Source organism: Phasianus colchicus, chromosome 2, assembly GCF_987193195.1.
Source record: "Phasianus colchicus chromosome 2, bPhaCol1.hap1.1, whole genome shotgun sequence".
In the NCBI taxonomy this organism is placed as follows: Eukaryota; Metazoa; Chordata; class Aves; order Galliformes; family Phasianidae; genus Phasianus; species Phasianus colchicus.
This window is the reverse complement of record NC_143437.1, coordinates 70,423,860-70,439,147: the sequence shown is the minus strand read 5'-3', so window position 1 is coordinate 70,439,147 and position 15,288 is coordinate 70,423,860. Positions and strand designations below refer to the sequence as shown.

The 15,288-nt window shown below is 35.6% G+C and overlaps 1 protein-coding gene across 3 annotated transcripts in view; it reads right to left on the bottom strand.

Annotated features, from left to right (window-relative positions):
• The window catches only part of ASCC3 (activating signal cointegrator 1 complex subunit 3), a 252,676-nt gene that overhangs the window by 136,241 nt on the left and 101,147 nt on the right, over positions 1-15,288 (bottom strand). For all 3 annotated transcript variants that reach the window (XM_090135956.1, XM_031611074.2, XM_090135957.1), the window contains exons 12-13: positions 14,508-14,684; positions 9,800-9,871 (exon numbers count right to left, since the gene is read on the bottom strand). In XM_090135956.1, the coding sequence (XP_089992082.1) occupies positions 9,800-9,871; positions 14,508-14,684 (249 nt within the window). The remainder of the gene's footprint in view (positions 1-9,799; positions 9,872-14,507; positions 14,685-15,288) is intronic.

The following is a 15,288-nucleotide window of genomic DNA, read 5'->3' as shown; positions in this document are numbered from 1 at the left end:
CATCAAGAATGATCTAGCTGCCTATATCACAGCTGTAACAGGACCGACAGAACTGGTAATATCCAAGTTGCACATCTGTAACTTGTCACTTAGATCATCCACAAAAGACAAGATTGCTCTGGATAGTCAACTGTAGAGTAACTACATAGTATTTCTTTTGAATATAATTTTAGGCTACAAGAAATTACTCATTTGGAATCAAATTTGATTTTTATGATTCATTAATATCAGAATAATAGAAATTCTAAGTAGGAGCAATTGCCACCTTAAGTAGTAGTATTGCAAATACAGACATCATCGTGTATCTGTGAGACTATAGACATGTACCAAATAATTTGTGAAATCATAACTATTGGAAGGAAAATAAATTTGTGCTTTTGGTATTTGTAAATTCATAGTGAACATCTGAGTACAAATATAGAGACAATTTACCATGTAAATAGCAAAAATCAGCAGGAGGCACACAAATACAGCACGCAAACATTTAGAAGACTATCAGATTGAAGAATTAAAGGCTATCACGTGCATAACTTGTTACAGCATCCATTTCCAGCCATTTTTCAGCTGTTCATATAGACAGCTGACACAGTAGTAAATGCTTAAAGCTAAAGAAAATTGACTAGAAAATATAATGGAAAAATGATACGTACATCTCATTTGACAATAGCATGAAACATCTGGTACATAAAATTTTTGAAAGGTATCATCTACATAGCTAGCACACCAAATGAGGATTTTTAATTAAGGTAAGATAGGAAGTTTTATTTATCCGGTAATAAGATTATAGTAACAATCATATCCTTAAAATTGCAAAAGGCAGTTATCATGGAGTGCATAAATAAATGATGAAGTTGCAGAACATAAAAGTCCCTAGGTTAGTTGATCTGTTATTTAATTAAAGGGAAAAAAAGGAAAAAAAGAAAAAAGAAAATTGGTGTCTGGATGAGGAAGTATGATATATGGTTTAGTAGCTTGTGGTAGCAATGGGAGGACAGTTGGACTAGATGATTTTGTAGGTCCTTTCAATCTTGTGATTCCATGGCTCTATGATTCTATGAAATTACACATATTAACGGTACCTGATCATGCAGAAACTACACAAGAAATTCTACAGAAAATGCTCTAAAGTATCCAAGGCTTCATTTAATCAGCTGGCATGGAAATAACATCTAAAGAGACTAGCCATAATCTTGCCTGACCATTTACCTTACCACTTCACGCTTACCTGTGTCTGCATATATAAATACTACCTATGCATATGCAAATAAACTGTACCTGTAGTAGAAGTGATCTGTATAGAAAGAAAACCACAAAAACTCAAGTAGACTTAAATGAACTTTTTTAGGCTATTAAATGGAAGTCCAGAAACAAATTAGATAAATAACAAATTTTAACGAACCCAGTAAGTTTACATAATTAATTGTCCAAAGTGTGCTCTATATACTATATAACCCATAAGGAAGACTAAGACAAGCTTAATTTTCAAGATACTAAGTTCCTGAGAGACCTCTAAAAAGCAATGTTTTATGAAATCTTATCTTAGGACATAGCTATAAAAGCATTGTCAACAGTTGCAGTAACCAAGCTTATGAAACTTTTATCTTCGAATGGCTTCTGCAACCAAATAACAGTTGGAAAACTGATAATAAAGAAATTTAATCCATCATTTTTACAGATGAAATTAATAACTGTCAAATTCAGTTCTGACAATTTAATATAACAGATTTAGAATAATTACTCAGTCTTTCTTTTTTTGGCTTAAGATAGCATTTCAAGAAAAATAAGTTGACACTTCTTAGTATTGCAAAGTTAAAGTCAATTATTAGAAAAGAGAAGAATTACAAACAGTGAATCTTTTAGTATATGTAATAAATAGCACATAAACAGTTTTGAATATATAAATTCAAGCATAATCTGTTTTTGATCTGTGATATCAACAATATCAATTTGAAATAATGAAGTATTAATAATTTGTGCAAAAAAATAATTTTTTCTATGACTTTAAAAAGTACATAGATAGTATCTCAATATTTTTTATTTATTATGAAATAAATGCAGGACAGTGGTGTAGAACATTTTAACTAAGTATGTAAATTCTAATTAATACAGCAAGTTTGATCTCTACAAAACTGCATACTAACCATACATTAATTAAGAATTTAACAAATATCATGGCTGCATTCTGCATGTTAACAAAACACCCATATTTCATTTTGCAAGATAAATAGCAAAGATGCCATAGGTATACATATTAGAAGCAGTGGTCACAATGCTGTAACAAATGGCAACTGTCAAATGATAACCGAGACAGAAGAAGCCAGCAAAACCTAAACTTGTTCCAAGTAGAAAAGCAGGTGCTGACAAGAAGGTAATTGGGGAAAAAAAAGACAACCAACAGTAAAAAACAAAAAAACCTCCACACCTTTCTTCAAAAGATTGTTAAGAACAGTGAAATGAACTAAGCAGAAAATGGGTAGGGTGACAGGCTAGGTGAGTGAGAACCACAGAAAGATTTCAGAGCTTCCACTGAACAGCTAGTTTTTGTTATGAATTGAAAATATCAAGTTTGGTTTCACTGAGAAACAGAGTTAAAACAGATATTATATCATCTGCACAGGAAATTATCAAAAGCAGTGGAAAATGAAACATTTTCTTAAAAATTGAGAAAAAAATTTCAGTAGATGGGAGAATGCCAAAGGTACTCCAAGATGAAAACTGCAATAAACAACTCAAATGGCAAATTAGCAAAGCATATTAGATAAGGAACCTAGACTAAAATTCAGATGTCTGTGGCTGAAGATAAAACGGAGTAACAAGAGCACTGAAGTTTAGGGAGAAAATAAATTGAAACAGAGAAGAAAGCAAGATGCCAAGAGTAAATGCAAGAGACCTGCTGAAACCACATCAAGAGCAAAGAGAACACATGACTTCTTTTGAAGGTTTAAGTAGAATCAAAGAGAATCAACTATGAAAAAAAAAAAAAGTTGCAGAAAAAGAAGAGATAAGTAGTTTGGGAAGTGTGGCAAAAGCATGAGGGGTTTACAAGCTACTTCAGGAAGCACTTTCTCTGAGATCTTTCAAGAAATTTCAGCAACTCTCATTCTAATTCATAATGTAAAAAAAAAAAAAAATCTTAAGTAATTTCAAGTTTTTAGATGTTCTTCATCTTCCAAAATAAATTGAAAGGTTATTATCAATTAATAAAATGAATAGTAGCAAAAATGTTTAAGAGGTGATGGGACAATGAGAGAAACATATGATCAACACACTCTTTACATCCAAGGCAGTGGGATAAAACAGCAAAAGGTCAGAAACAGCAGAATATACACTAGAAGTGAGCCAATAAAGCAACAGAGATGGCCAGAGTCAGGAAGAGTTATTTCCCTCAGACACTATCTTAAGAAATTGAGCCTTAGGAAGTGCAACGATTTAATATTTTCTGAGAATGCAATATAGTGTAGTTAAAATCATGTTTCTGAGGTGAAAAAAAATTCTTAAAAACATTATGTTATTCGTCAACACTCCTAAAAGCATCGTATTATTTCTCAAAACATACAATGACAAGGGTTATTTCCACCTCATACATTGTGAAGATAAGGACACTAGGATACGCACTGTTTGAAGCTGGATAGCAATGCAATATTTCACTTTATATAAAAAAATGATGTTGATACATATCTTATTCAGTCCCTGCCTTTGCTGACCTTGTGAGGTTTTCCACAGGCTGCCTCAGAAAGGTGCTAACCACTCCCCAGAACTTTCTGGCATTAGGTGTACTTCTACCAGGTCTGTAAAATGTTAAGAAGCTTTTTCAGCCCTGTAGCCGAACTAATGCTGTTAATGCCTGTGATTCACTCCTGCTGACTGTATGACAAAAGATAGCTATAATCAGCAGAGGGGATGATAATTTTTGATGAGGCAGTCTTTGAGTGAATGGTATCCCTCAGTTATTCTAGAAAAACATGGGTAGAAACATTCTATTTCTAATTGAGTATGGGGTCACATTCTCTGATAAATAGTGTGCATTGTAACTCTTTCCCCCTCTGTTTAAAGGATCTTTGGTTTACTAAGAGCTAGAAATACAACTCCAAAAGTGCAAATCACTCCAAGAGGCTCTAACATACCTGTAGATAATATAAGAAAATAGCAACTTAAAGAAATGACATGAAAATAAATATTCATCAGATTGTACCAAGCACAGAAGGACACTGAAAAAAAAGAAGAGTTAAAATCAAATCTCACTTTACACAGTCTTAAGAGGTAGGATTTCACAGGGAAATATCCTAATGAAGATCCACATTTTTAGTAAGCCTAACACACTGAGCACACTGACATAAAAAGCACCTGGAAACCTTTTCTGATATTCTTCAGTCACCACAAAGTGTTTCTATAACAAAATCCCCAGAAAACTCTGTAGGGCAAGCCATTTATCATTACATCTTTTGTCAAGTTGAACAAGAGGAGAGTTGTGCTATAAGACAAATGTTACAGCTTCACAGTTGCATTTGGTAATTCAAAGTGAAGCCTACAAATGAGGTATCTCATTAGTTTGAGCAGATGGATCAAAATTAAAGGCTGAATCACCAACTCTTAATTTCCCAGTAGCCAGGAAGAGCATGAAGTCTTGCAGAGTACGGCTGTTGAAAAATCAACCTAAAAAGATCCTCTCCATCTGTCAAAACACGTCTGTAGCATGCAGCTACCTCCCGCCACCCTTAGTCTTAAAAAACGAAAACACACAAATTTATTAAAACATATGAACATATCACTTCAGACATGCCTCAGAATATAACATAAGACAGAGGAACATCATCATGACTTACATACAACTATATGATTCCTTTTCAGCATGTAAGCATTCTTTCAAAATGAGAAAACAGAACAGGATATAGACAAAGAAGAACTGAATTTAACTTAAGACATTCAAAAGACTAGTAAAAATCTTAAAAGAGACAATATTTGATGGCCATTAGAGAGTGCATTCTAACTCGTGGAACATGAGAAAATATATTTTTTTCTGATTCTGTGATTTCTTTCTTGCAAAAAGATAGAATATAAAGATAGAATACTCAGCTTGTGGTTCTCTAGAGCAATGATAATGAAATTTATGCCTGTCACATATTACTGCCTCAATAGTTACAAAATTCCAACCATTTCTTGAATTCCATTTAGAAAAACAACTGCTCTGGAATTTTTTTTATATACTGAAGGAGATGGTAAGCACCTCATGAAGTTCAGAAAGGCCAAGTGCATGGTCCTGTTCATGGGTCAGGGAAATCTTGAGCACAAATACAGACTGGGTGAAGAAGAGACTGAGAGCAGCCTTGGACTTGGACGTGTTGATTAATTAGAAGCTCAACATGATCTGGCAGTGTTGCAGAGTGTTATGGTAAACAGCTCCATGTCTAGGTAGTTGCTGGTGACCCAGGTAGTGTTCCCCAGGGGCCTGTCTTGGGACCGGTGCTCTTTATCAACGCATGTTTACCTGTGACTTAGATATCAGGGTGGATTGCACTGCTGGCAAATTTGCACATGACACAAAGTTGAGTGGTGCAGTTGGTATGACAGAAGGAAAGGATATCATCCAAAGCGTCCTAGTTAAGTTTGAAAAGTGAGCTCACATGAACTTAATGAGGTTCAACAAGGCCAAGTGCAAAGAGTTACACTCGGGTTGGGGCAATCCCAAATGTAATGATAGACTGGGAGAACACATTGAGAGCAGCCCTGCCATGAAGAACCTGGGGGGGTCTCGGTAGATGAAAAGCATGACATGAGACAGCAGCATGCACTTGCAGCACAGAAAGCCAACTGTATTCTAGGCTGCATTAAAGGAGAGGAGGCCAGCAGGGAAAGGGAGGTGACTGTTCCCCTCTATTCTGCTCTCATTAGGCCCAAGGCTTGGGGCCCCCACAACAAGAAAGACATAGAGCTGCTGGACTGGGTCCAGGGCACGGCCAGAAAAAGAATCAGTGGGCTGGAGCACCTCTCCTATGAAAGAAGGTTGAGGGAGCTGGGCTTGTTCAGTCTGGGAAGAAGAGTGATCCAGGGAGACCATACTGCAGTCTTTCTGTGCTTAAAAGAAGCTTAAAAACAGCAGGGAGGCTGACCTTTTACACAGGCAGATAGAGGAAGGACAAGGAAGCATGGTTTCAAACTAAAAGAGGGGATATTTAGGTTAGATGTTAAGTAGAAATTCTTTATTCAGAGTGTGCTGAGACACTGGAAGAGGCTGCCCACCAAAACCATGGATATCTCATCCATGGGTGTCCAAAGCTAGGCAGAACTGGCTGTGAATGATCTGATTTAATCAAAGGTATCCCTGTAGGGGGGCACGAGGTTGGAACTGGATGGTTTTCAAGGTCCCTTCCAAGTGAAACAGTGCTATAATTCTGTGATTTTTCTTAGAAGAATATTTAGAAACAACCAACTGTGTTAAAGCAAAGAAACTTTACACATAAACAGAATTTAAACAAGCATAAGTTTAAAGGATAGCTTGAAAAAAAAGCCAGGAAAGGTTACAGGACAGGATGGTAACAAACTACAGTAAAACTGGACTCAAGACAATAGATTTCTAAAGGCTAAGTAAATCAGAAAAAGGTGATAATTTTAGAATATCACATCCTATTTGAAAAATTGTTCGAAGACACTATCGAAAACCTTCCTAGCAAAGTATTCATCCTTACCATGGAGCAAGTATTTCTTCTATTATATTCTATAATTTTTTTTTTTTTTTTTTTTTAAGAAACAAACATCTGCAGTTGGTATACTGAACAGATAATTTATTGGAGCATACTCATTAAAAGAAAAAAATCCCACTAAAATTCACTATACGATTCAATATTACAAATTATAATTACAGAATCACGGAACAGCAAGGGAACTCAAGGATCATGAAACTCCAACCCCCCTGCCACATGCAAGGCCACCAACCTCCTCATTTAATGCTAGACCAGGCTGCCCAGGGCCCCATCCAATCTGGCCTTGAACATCTCCAGGGACGGGGCATCCACAACCTCTCCGGGCAGCCAATTCCAGTACATCACCACTCTCTCTGTAAAGAATTTCCCCCTGACATCCAACCTAAATCTCCCCTCCCTCAACTTAAAATCATTTCCCCTTGTCTTGCAGTTATCTACCCTTTCAAAGAGTTGATTCCCCTCCTGTTTGCAGGCTCCCTTTAGGTATTGAAATGCTGCAATGAGGTCACGATACAATAATTAATTGTATTACAGAATAAGCTGACATGCTTAGTTCTGTATTATGAAAGATTGCATAGCAGTGTCATCATTTCAGGATACAAGTGTTAGTTTCATAAGTGTAAGGACAAATATGCTTTCAGTAATGTGGAAAAAAAACCAACCAAACAAAAAACTCCAATTTAATTGGTTGGTACATGAATGTATAAGAGTTCTGTAACATAGCTCAACTGTTGTTCCTTCTTGACATCTGTTCTTGATACAATTGCTCTAAATTATCATTAAATGTTACTATAAATTTTTGAAATGCCACGTTTACGGTTTTTTACTGAATTCAGCTTGCATATATATATTCAGCATATTTAAATAAATTTTTACACTGAATTATCATCAAAGAACAATATTTGTACTGAATTTTCGCTGCCAGCAAACTATGCTGTGTTCATCAATTTAAGCGGCATATTTACCACAGGGTAGCTATACTCAGTATGTACTGTACTCAGAACAAACATTTTCAAGCAAAGAAAATGCTTAACATTCACAATCAAGTGAATCAAATCAACCAAACCGTTCTGAAATCAAACAGTTTTTTATACAATAAAGGAAATGACACTTCTGCTTTGTCTGAAAATACACTGCTTATTTGTTGTTGGCTTGAAATATAATTTTCAGAAGGTGAGATCAACTACTGTCTCAGCTAGTGAAACTGTAACGCTATGGAGACTAAAGCTCTTCACCTGACCTCTTTCAGCTGTAGCACATGCCTTAAAACAGTAATGCATTCAATTTGTCAGGAACTAAAACTATTCTCAAGGAGAGCTGTGCTAAGTACAAAACATCATCTGCTAGAATTAAAAAAATTATTGTATTTGAGCTTTATTTTACTTTTAAAAGTACTACTATTTTCCCCTCAGTATTAAGAGAATAGAGGGGCAGAAAGGTGCAATAAATATTCTGAAAGAGCATACAACTTCTAACCTGGAATGTGAGATATGTTACTTATTTAGACGTACTGACTGTAATAAACTGCTACTTACAGGTTTTTCTACAGCAAGTAAAAAGACACAACAAACATAAGTAGTAAAATATAAGCACCTAAACCTACCTCAGTGTAAGGAATTTGGTAAGAGATGTACACAACAGATCATGAGGAAAAAATAAACTAAAGTTTCTTTAGTACAGCCAACAAATTTTGTTAATAATCTTCCTTCAGGCAAGTATAAGCATTTCCATATACAATCTTCATTATTTCATTAAAACTTTATTGAATGTAGCACCAGTATCAGACAGTAACAACAGAAGGTAAGTGGAACAATGATGTTCAGCCAGAGGGAGCAGGACTAAGGTGCTGCTGAAGATTTTTTTTCCCAAAAGTCATAAATCAACTGTTCAACTTTTAAAATAACACCCTAATCTGAAATTTCTGTGAAAGAGGAAAAATGTGCAGTTTTTAGCATCACTTTTTGAACGTTTTCCTTCTTTTATTCAAAGAATAACAGAACCACAGCAGTTGGAAAGGACATTTGGAGACCATCTAATCCAACCATCCTGCTAAAGTAGGTTCCCTACAGGAGGTTGCAAAGGGAAGTGTCCAGGCAGGCTTTAAATATCTCCAGAGCAGGATACTCCACAATCCCCCTGGGCAACCTGTTTCAGTGCTCTGTAACCCTCAAAGTAATGAAGCTTTTTTCTCATGTTTGTATGGAAATTCCTGTGTTCCAGTTTGTGGCCATTGCCCCTTGCCCCATTTGGGGCACCATCAAAGAATAAATCTGGCCCCATCCATGTGACATTTTGTTCATGCTTTATGAGCTTAAGATTCTCAATTACTTAGCAAAAAGATTCTTCAAGGATCATACAGCACTAGAAACTGTTTCTGCTCTGAACACATGCCATACCTGTCATAACTCTCACACTGCTGTATTTGCAAAAACCTAACAAAAAGACACTGTGTGTGGTAATATATGAGCACAATAACAGAATGATAAGCTATTCAGGCACGTGAGATAAGCCTTCCATTTTAGTACAAATGAATATAAGATTTGAAAATTCACTGCAGAAACCACGGCTGAAGAGGAAACTGAAAGATTACTTCCTTTAAGAAAAACAAAACACAAAATCAAGGATATTTCAAATGACAGACCCTGAGCCCTTGTGTACCATGCCTTGAACAATGCATAACTCTCACTCCTTTCTCTCTAACAGAATACACTAGAACTGGAAAGTTAATGGGAAAGAATCGGAATAATAATAAATAAGTGCTGCATTTTATTTTTCATACCACTAAAGTCTAAGCCCTCTAAGCACATACCTTCTTTGCTTTGCTGTTTTAAACAGGAAATATAAATATGCATTAAATTACTTTGAAGGATATATACAAGGACCTTCCACCTTTGATACAAAACAAGATCTCTCAACCTGTCACAGTTTTCTTTCATGCCAATTCTATAAGTGTTGTCAAGATTAAAGACCTTTGAAGTGGAGTAAATCAAAATAATAAAAAGAAAATAAAAAGGAAAAAATATTTTAAACAACCCTATAATGATCAAAACTAATTTTTTTATATGTCTTCTGAATGCAAATTAAAGTAAAAAAAAAAATACCTGGTGACCAGCCATTATTTGCTTCAGCACATTTTCATAACATACTTCATCCATATGATTCAGCTGCTGCACCTGAAAACATTATGTTTTATATTAAAACATTTCAATTTTTACATATGTTCTGTTTTACGTAAAGCAAATAATAATGACCCGTGAAAAAAAATGTATTGTGCAATGAAATTTACATTATACTGCTCTTCGTACTAAGACCACTTTCTTCTTATTAATAATAATTCACAAATAGATCACAAAAAAAAAACAGACAAAATACAAAAAAGGGCAGTGGATAAAAGTTTATGTGACTTGGTTATTTTGTTTAATGATTAAAGGGAGGTAATCCAGTTCTGTTTTTTATGTGTTCCATAGATAAGAAATCATACCACTACTGGATACTGATGGAATAATCCATTCAATATACCACCAAACTTCAAATAAATATTTTCATTTTGTACTACATAAATGCAGCTTTTACACACAGATCTTAATGTCTATACAATTACTAATTCCCAGCTTTTTGTCAAGAAAAAAGAACTTTGCTCACAGTTGAGACAGACATGGAAAAAGTGAGAGTACCATGTACAGAAGTTCCAATTATGGATAAATAAAATGCTTCAAATTCTGTTATCTAGAGTAGCTGAAAATTGTAAAAACATAGCTTTAAGAGTTTTAGTGGGAATGAGAGAACATTCGTATTTGCCATAACGCATGAATAATAGGAAAGACATGAGAAAGATGGCAGTGTGTGCAAGAGACAAATAGCCAGTCCAGCTGGTCTGAAAAGGAAAAGTTAGCATTTCAATTAATTATTTTTCAAATAAAGAGTGAAAATTATTATGGAGGAGCGTAAAGGGGCAGTGTATAAACACACATAAGGACGTATATATATATACAAACACAACTTCACACATTCCATTTATGCATAAAGAGGAAAACATACATATACAGAAAAAACTAACAACTCCATATATATCAAGATTAATAATATCCAGATTACTTAATTATCTAGCATGAGCCAAAGTCTTTTTTAATTAAAAGAAATGGATTGGATGATGCATATATCTGACATTAATAGATCTTCAAAGAAGGCGGCAAATTTTAGACTGGTTCCATATGCTGCCACAGTTTCAAAATATCAAGTTTTAAAAACTTCCCTGGCTAATTTCTATGCATAACAAATACACCAGAAGATATACAAAATGTGTTATGCATATCTAATCCAGAAGAGGGAGACAGCATCATTACAAGTCTCAATTAAGAACACATAACTAAAATATGGATGAAATGACATCATAAATAACCACAGTGGCTATTTTTATATTCAACAGAATTAAAGAGAGCAAATCCTACATAACTGAAATGCCAAGTCACCAAAACAAATCTTCAGCTGAGCTTTCACAGACATCTTAAATCATGCCCTGAAGAAAAGCTTCAGTGCTAGCCTAAGTATCTTTAGCAGAACCGCAGAGTGAAACATTAGCATCTGAAGCAAGAACTTCCCTCCATTGAGTTTTGCAAGGTTGACAGGGTCTTTTCCAGATGCCCAGATTACCATGGAGAAGTAGTCTAGATACCAGCAGCAGCTCAGAGAGATGTGGAAGCTTTTGCCACAATTTGAGTGAAGAAGGTATTCTATTACACCATTAGACTGCGATAGACAGTCTTCTTAGTGAAATCCAGAACAAAATAAGTATGCCTCACTTCAGCATGAATTGTTCACAAAAGTATTTTGGAAACGTATCAAATTCCTGTATATTAAAAGCCTGAGAAAATATGCTGTGTCCACTTGAAATAGCTAAAATGGCTATGATTAAGAGGCTGCTGTTATTGCTGTTGAAGAAGGCTTGCCTGCAGTTTGCATATGAGTTGGCAAGTCATTCATTTGCTTGAAATTCTTGGGGAGGTTTTTCAGATGAAAGCTGAAAGCTGTAGCGAAGCGTCTACTTTAAGGAACAAATAACCTCCATGAAGAAGCTAGCTGCCCATGGTTTGGGTGGGCATATGCTGTGGTAGGTGAAACACTGGCTGGATGGCTGTGCCCAGAGAGTTGTGGTCAATGGAATTAAATACAGTTGGCGGCCAGTCACAAGGGGTGTCCCTCAGGGCTCTGTATTGTGGCCAGCTCAGCATCTTTATCAGTGATCTCGATGAGCGGATTGAGTGCACCTCCAATAAGTTTGCAGATGACACCAAGTTGGGAGGGAGTGTTGATCTGAGGGTAGAAAGGCACTACAGAGGGACCTGGATAGACTGGATCAATAGTTCAAGGTAAACTATATGCGTTTCAATAGGGCCAAGTGTTGGCTCCTGCATTTTGGTCACAACAACCCCAGGCAACCCTACAGGCTTAGGGAGAAGTGGATGGAAAGCAGCCTGACAGAAAGGGACGTTGGTCTACTGGTGGACAGTTGGCTGAACATGAGCCAGCAGTGTGCCCAGGTGGTCAAGAAGGCCAATGGCATCTTGGCTTGTATCAGGAATGGTGTGCTGAGCAGGACTAGGGAAGCAATGCTGCTCCTGTACTCGGCATTGGTGAGGCCCCTCTTCAAGTGCTGTGTTCAGTTTTGGGCACCTCAATACAGAAAGAGCATAGAAGCGCTGGAGCAGAATCAAAGAAGGGCAACAAGGCTTGTGAAGAGCTTGGAGAACATAGCCTATGAGGAGCAACTAAAGGAACTGGGGCTGTTTAGTTTGGGGAAGAGGAGGCTGAGGGAAGATCCTACTGCTCTCTTCAAATACCTGAAAGGTGCTTACAGTGAGAGCAGGGTTGGCCTCTTTTCAGTGGTGACAGGACAAGAGGAAATGGCCTGAAGTTGAGCCAGGGGAAGGCTGGAAAGACTTCTTTACAGAAAGGGATGTTAAGCACTGGAATAGGCTCCCCAGGGAGGTGATTGAGTCACTATCCCTGGATGTGTTTAAAAACTGTTTGGATGTGGTGCTCAGGGACATGATTTAGTGAAAGGTTGTTATTTAGAATTAGGTAGTATGGTTAGGTTGTGGTTGGACTTGATGATCTTTAAGGTCTTTTCCAACCTGAGCAATTCTATGATTCCATGATTTAACTCCTTGATATTTATCAGTATGGATATAGCTATAGTATTAATTGCATCTGTTGTCATTCTGTGAGAACTGTTCTTAATTCTGTGTGTTCTTACACTGCTTTCCTCCTCTCAGATAGATCAAAAGAACATTGATATAAGTAATCATTTGGCAGGTTGAGTATTAATGCTATTCTCAACGGAAGTCTTTGTAAAAGAGGCTTAATACCTCTACTTTTTTTTGTTATAAAGTACATTAACTTGATCGCAAAAATGTATTGTACTATATGAAATCCAGAATGACATTCTTCCAGTAAAACAAGACAAACTCTTGGTTTCTGGCATTACTAAAACAATTGTTTTTCAGCGTAACTACTATCTCCTAACTATAATGTTAATTAATACTGTGGGTTTTTTTCCTTCTAGGAAAAATCTTTTTAAATCATGTTAAATGCCATAGGATAATTTGTATATAACTCTGATTTTTAAATCAGAGATCCTTCTAAAGTGAGTATAATTAGTCTTTAACTTTTTCTTACCATCCAGTGGAAACAAAAAATAGACAAATAAGTATTAGGAAAAGTTTGAAGAAAGGCAACAGCAAATAATAGTGAAGGTACTTGAAACATTAATGAAGGTTAAAATATGCAAATCATGGCAAGCACCATATGGTAAATTGTTCTTGTGTGTACAGACTTGAAATGGCTCCCTGTAGTCGTAAAATGAAGTTTCTTTTCTGCATTGCAGATGGAATGAACTACTTAACTTGTAAGAAAAGCAATATTCATTTTTACAAAAATAAGTAAACACTATCATTGATTAAGCTATGAAACTACCTTTTGAATAAAGATGTTTTTATTTCTATTAAACTAAAAGCATCGCAGAATAACATTTTCCAAAACACTGAGCTATAAAATATTATACCTCTCTAAGTTACTTAAGCTTTAATTATTGGCTAATGAGAAGCCTACAAAAACTTTGCAAAATCAATTTATAGATAGGTGTTTGTATCAATTTCTGTATTTTAAGAAGAAGTATAATTTAAGTGTGAAGTGGCACTGCACTTAATTGACCTATAAATTTTAATAAGAATATTATACCTACATGGCCTCGATGCTTCCCAAAATAAGCAAGAGCACAAAGAAGCTCATTTAGGGCCTACCGTAATGTGTTTTCTATCAAACATGTATGCTAATGGTATAGGACACTAAGATTTTCATATCCCCTATATCCCACTAATGTTAAATTAATGCTTCTCTCATCATACATATCCAGATTTCATAAATGAATATTTTTTCTTCTAGCATTCTAGTGATTATTCCAACAGGCATCCTTACTGGCATAATTTCTAGCAAAATGGAAAACTGAAATGAGAAAGGCAGAATAATCAGCTTCTGCAGTGACTCTGCTGTTGAGGGTGATGATTTCTCCTTAATCAAGCAAAACTTATTAGTGAAGAGAACAAAATGCACAGCTAGATACCATTATGTCCAGCTACAATAATGTATATACAAGGTCTGCAAACTGAGGAAACTGGATTCTTTAAGCTTGTCACAAATAGGTTCATCTTTACACAGAAGCAGGTGGAGTATAAAAAAAAAAGTATCCCCCTACACATATATAGATGAAGTACAATCAAAACAAACAGTAACCCTTTATTTGGCATTTTTTACCTTATTAGTTGTCTTAATTCCTATAAAGGTTTGTCCCAGTGGTACAGGTCGGAAACGGCTATCAAAGTAGAATAGTCCAATGTAGGGATTGACATGTAGAAATGTAGCAACATCAAGATAATTGGGTAACGTAGCTGAAAGACCCAAAATCCTAATCATGCTTTGTGTAGATTCAACCTATTAAGCAACAAAAAAAGAAAATTTGTAAATGATCTGAGTGTTACAAACTAAGAAATCAAGCACAGTAAGAAGAGTATTAAAATATCACTTAAAAATTAACAGCAAAGAAGCATTTAACACTAAATATTAAAGGTGAACAATAAATGTAAGCCAGTGATTATCCTATACTGAAGAAACCAGAACACTGTAACTCTATCAAATCTTGCTTATTCATCTGCAAAATATTCATCAAGGAAAATACACTGTTTTCTTGTCCTGAAAACAGTGAGTAGTCATTAAGTGACACAAAGGAACAAGAATAGTAAAACAGGTTTTGTTAAGAAGGGATTGTGCAATTTACAAGCAAAACAAGAACAAATAACTGAGCATCATTTCTTCCTTAGTTGAATTCTCACACTTGGAAATAGAAAAAATAAAAAAAAGCTATGTTCCTCAATCTTGGCTTTTGTTTAGTTCTCTTAGCCAGTCTATCCTGATTCATCACTATCTGCGTTTGTCTATTATGTATCAGTACTTTTGCAGAACTGAAGATACCAAGAAGTCACTAAGAAACTTTTTTTCGTATATTTTTCAAATGCTCCAAATGCTTGTTACATGCTTT